This window comes from Protobothrops mucrosquamatus, unplaced genomic scaffold, assembly GCF_001527695.2.
Source record: "Protobothrops mucrosquamatus isolate PMUCROS unplaced genomic scaffold, P.Mucros_1.0 scaffold_33, whole genome shotgun sequence".
NCBI lineage: Eukaryota > Metazoa > Chordata > Lepidosauria > Squamata > Viperidae > Protobothrops > Protobothrops mucrosquamatus.
The window spans coordinates 18419-21734 of NW_015386109.1; the positions used below are offsets into that span (position 1 = coordinate 18419).

The 3316-nt window shown below is 34.3% G+C and overlaps 1 protein-coding gene across 1 annotated transcript in view; it reads left to right on the forward strand.

Moving 5' to 3' along the window:
* MAP3K5 (mitogen-activated protein kinase kinase kinase 5) overlaps nucleotides 1-3316 on the forward strand; it is a 73902-nt gene that overhangs the window by 16080 nt on the left and 54506 nt on the right. Inside the window, exon 5 of the mRNA XM_015810003.1 lies at nucleotides 1236-1406. Coding sequence (XP_015665489.1) covers nucleotides 1236-1406 — 171 coding nt within the window. The remainder of the gene's footprint in view (nucleotides 1-1235; nucleotides 1407-3316) is intronic.

The window sequence follows — 3316 nt, forward strand, 5'->3', positions numbered from 1 at the left end:
TTTTATTTATCTTTTTTGGAAGGATTATGATTCTATTGTGAAATTGGTAGAGGCATTAGAAAAACTTCCAACCTTTGACTTGGCTTTGCATCATCATGTGAAGTTTCATCATGCATTTGCACTGAATAGGTAAGGACTCTTCTTTTTCTTGATGGCAGTTTGTCCACAATCAAAGTATCCTTCCATTCTTTCTAAAAAAAAAAAAAAAATGCTTCAGGCATTTTTTTCATCCTGCGTCTCTTGCTTCTACAATAGGTAGATTTGACTTTCCATCTTGACTTTGGCTTTATATCACTATTTAACTTTATTTTCTGCAGTTTGAGCACAGCAAAAGCCTGAAGAGACCAATGTTGATTGAATGGTCCATGAAACAAACTCAAAAGCATAATACACAAATTAACACGGCTCAGCCTAGAAAAGAAGCAGGCACAATGGAGCTGCAAACAAAATGATATGGATTTACAGTGCATGATTCTATTATTAGCTCTATGATAGTGGGACATAATCTAAAAATGAGGGAGAAGGGCAAGAATGATTAAGCATCATTTTGCTATATCCCTTTTATACATTGGTGTTTCAGATTATTAATATGGTACAGTACACAAAATTGAGAGCTGCGTCCATCTTTGTAATTCGTTAGACAAGTGATTCTTCTTTGGGATTTTGTCTCCAGTAGTTTCTGTCTGTCCTTTAAGATACCACAGAATGAAGGCACTCCCTGCCTCTTCAGTGAAATAGATTATTGAAAGTATGCCTTCTCTATTGTGGAGTCTGCTCTCTGGAACAGCATCCAGCCCCTCTCCCATCAAACTTCCCACTCTACAAGAGTTCCTAAGTTTTTGAAAAAGTGACTTTGCTTCCCGTCCACGGGTTAGGTTGTTTCTTGAACCTATATAAGTTTTCTTTTATAATGTAACAGGTGATTTTTTTTACAGGAATATATACCCTCTTCTTGAACTCTCCCACTTTCCATTTCTCTTTAATCATATCAGCCACCGAGAGTCATTTGAGAGTCAGGCAATTTAAATAAATAGAGATTCCTATAAAATATTTATCTACAAAGAACAAAAGAAACTGTTTTCAAACGGAACACTTAAATATCAATCAAAATTCTTCTCTCTTCTCCCTAGTCAGACATTCTGCACCATCTTTGACACGTGAAGTGATAATGCATTAGGACTATTGCTATGGAATATTCAAATGTTTGTTTTGTTTTGTTTTTTAAAATAAAACAGACGAAATCTACCTGGTGACAGGCAGAAAGCTCTAGATATCATGATACCTCTGGTGGAGCAAGAGAGCCAAGTTGCTTCTGATATGTACTGTCTTGTGGGACGGATCTATAAAGACATGTTCTTGGATTCTGGATTTAAAGACACTGAAAGTCGAGATCAAGGTGCTTTGTGGTAAGTACCACTTTACCACATGGCTCTATGAGTTTACTTTTTTGATATTAAAAGAACACTGAATTTGTATTCTTCAAATGTGTTTCTGAAGCAGTCTTATATGTGGATTAATTAATATAGGTAGTCCTCGGCTTACAAACCTAAAATTTCTGTTGCTAAGCAAGACAGCGCTTAAGTGAATTTTGCCCCATTTTATGACCTTGCTTGCCACAGTTGTTAAGTGAGTCACTGCTGTTGTTAAGTTAGTAACATGATTATTAAGTGAGTCTGGCTTCCCCATTGACTTTGCTTGTCAGACGGTTATAAAAGATGATTATATGACCCTGGGATATTGCAACCATCATAAATATGAGTCAGTTGCTAAGTTTCTGAATTTTGATCACGCAACCATGGGGATACTATAACAGTTGTGTGATAAATAATAATATCACTTTTTTTCAGTGCCATTCTAACTTTGAACAGTCATTAAACAAATGGTTGTAAGTCGAGGATTAATTTACTTATAATTTACTTATAATGACTAAGTAAAATTTAGTCAGATTGGATAGTTTTCATATCTTTTAGATAATATTTTCCAGGTATATTACACTATAAGAATATCTAAGCATGTTATATTACTCTTTAACATAACTATACATTTGACTGATTGTCTATAATAAATCAGCAAATTTCAGAGATAATTTAGTTTTTGACAATTTATTTTATTTTCCATTTAATTTGCTTTTGTCTGTTGGAGAAAACAGCCCCTATACATCTAGAAATAATATAATCTATTATGCAAATCTGAGTTCATTGTGTCTTAATCACAACCGTTGTAGAAACACTAATTTCAGAACAAATTAGACAAAAGATTTTCTGTGATGGTCACACAGTTATGGAACATTTTTTTTCTGCAGTTGATATTACTTCTGTTTCCCAGAAGAGTCTCTGTTTCCTATCATTTTCTAGGAAATTGTTCTGTTTGGTTTATTATTCTATGTAATGTTTTATTTGTTTGCTTTTAGGACATTAAAAGATATAGTGCTTAAAAAATTAAAAATATCTCTGGAATGTTTCAAAACAATTCCCGATCACAACTGACTGTACTTTTTAAAATGAAATGCTGTTGAATGTTGGCAAAGATGAGAAACTATAGTAGTTTTTTTTAAAAAAAAAATCTTTCCATTGACTTTAGAGAATTTCAGCTTTATGCAAAAATGGAGGGTTCTTTTTCATAATGATTCCTCACCAATGTTTCCTTATATTCTGCTAATCAAATAGAAGGTGTGGTCATCTCACCATCTACATTGCAAAGACTCATTTCATAATCAGGTCTAGACTGCACACCTGTTTGGAATCAGTGATCTTTTTTTTGCCATCGCAATTCTACCTTCATCACACGTAAATATATAAAATTGTTTTGAAATGCCCACTGAAGCATAATCCAAATCCCTGTAGCTTATCTTTCGGTCTTTTCTTGTGATCTGCTTGTTTTTACATGGAGAACAAGAGTGAATGCTGCTAGGCGATAAGATTTCGGTTAATATCAACACAGAGATAAGAGGTTAATTATTAGCTGTCCGATTTTTATGCTGACCTCATAAACTGGGGGAAAGGATTTTCTCCATCATTGTCAGGAGACTGACCAACAAGCCAGGCAGAAGTTAAATTGGTATGGAGGCAGACCCAAAGCTTGCAGACAGCAGAATTTGTCTGATGCCGGCTTCCAAGCCAGCATTACTAAGAAAGCAAATTATAATAGATGGGAAAAGAGCAACAGAAAGGAGAAGAGGTACTGGAAAGTGAAGAGATAAAACAATTTGCCAATAACAAATCAATAGCAGAATATTCCGGACTGTTGTTACAAATGTTCAGAGCAGTTAAGAATGCTAAAGACAGTCATGGTGTTGGATTAAAGTGGTTTTAGATAG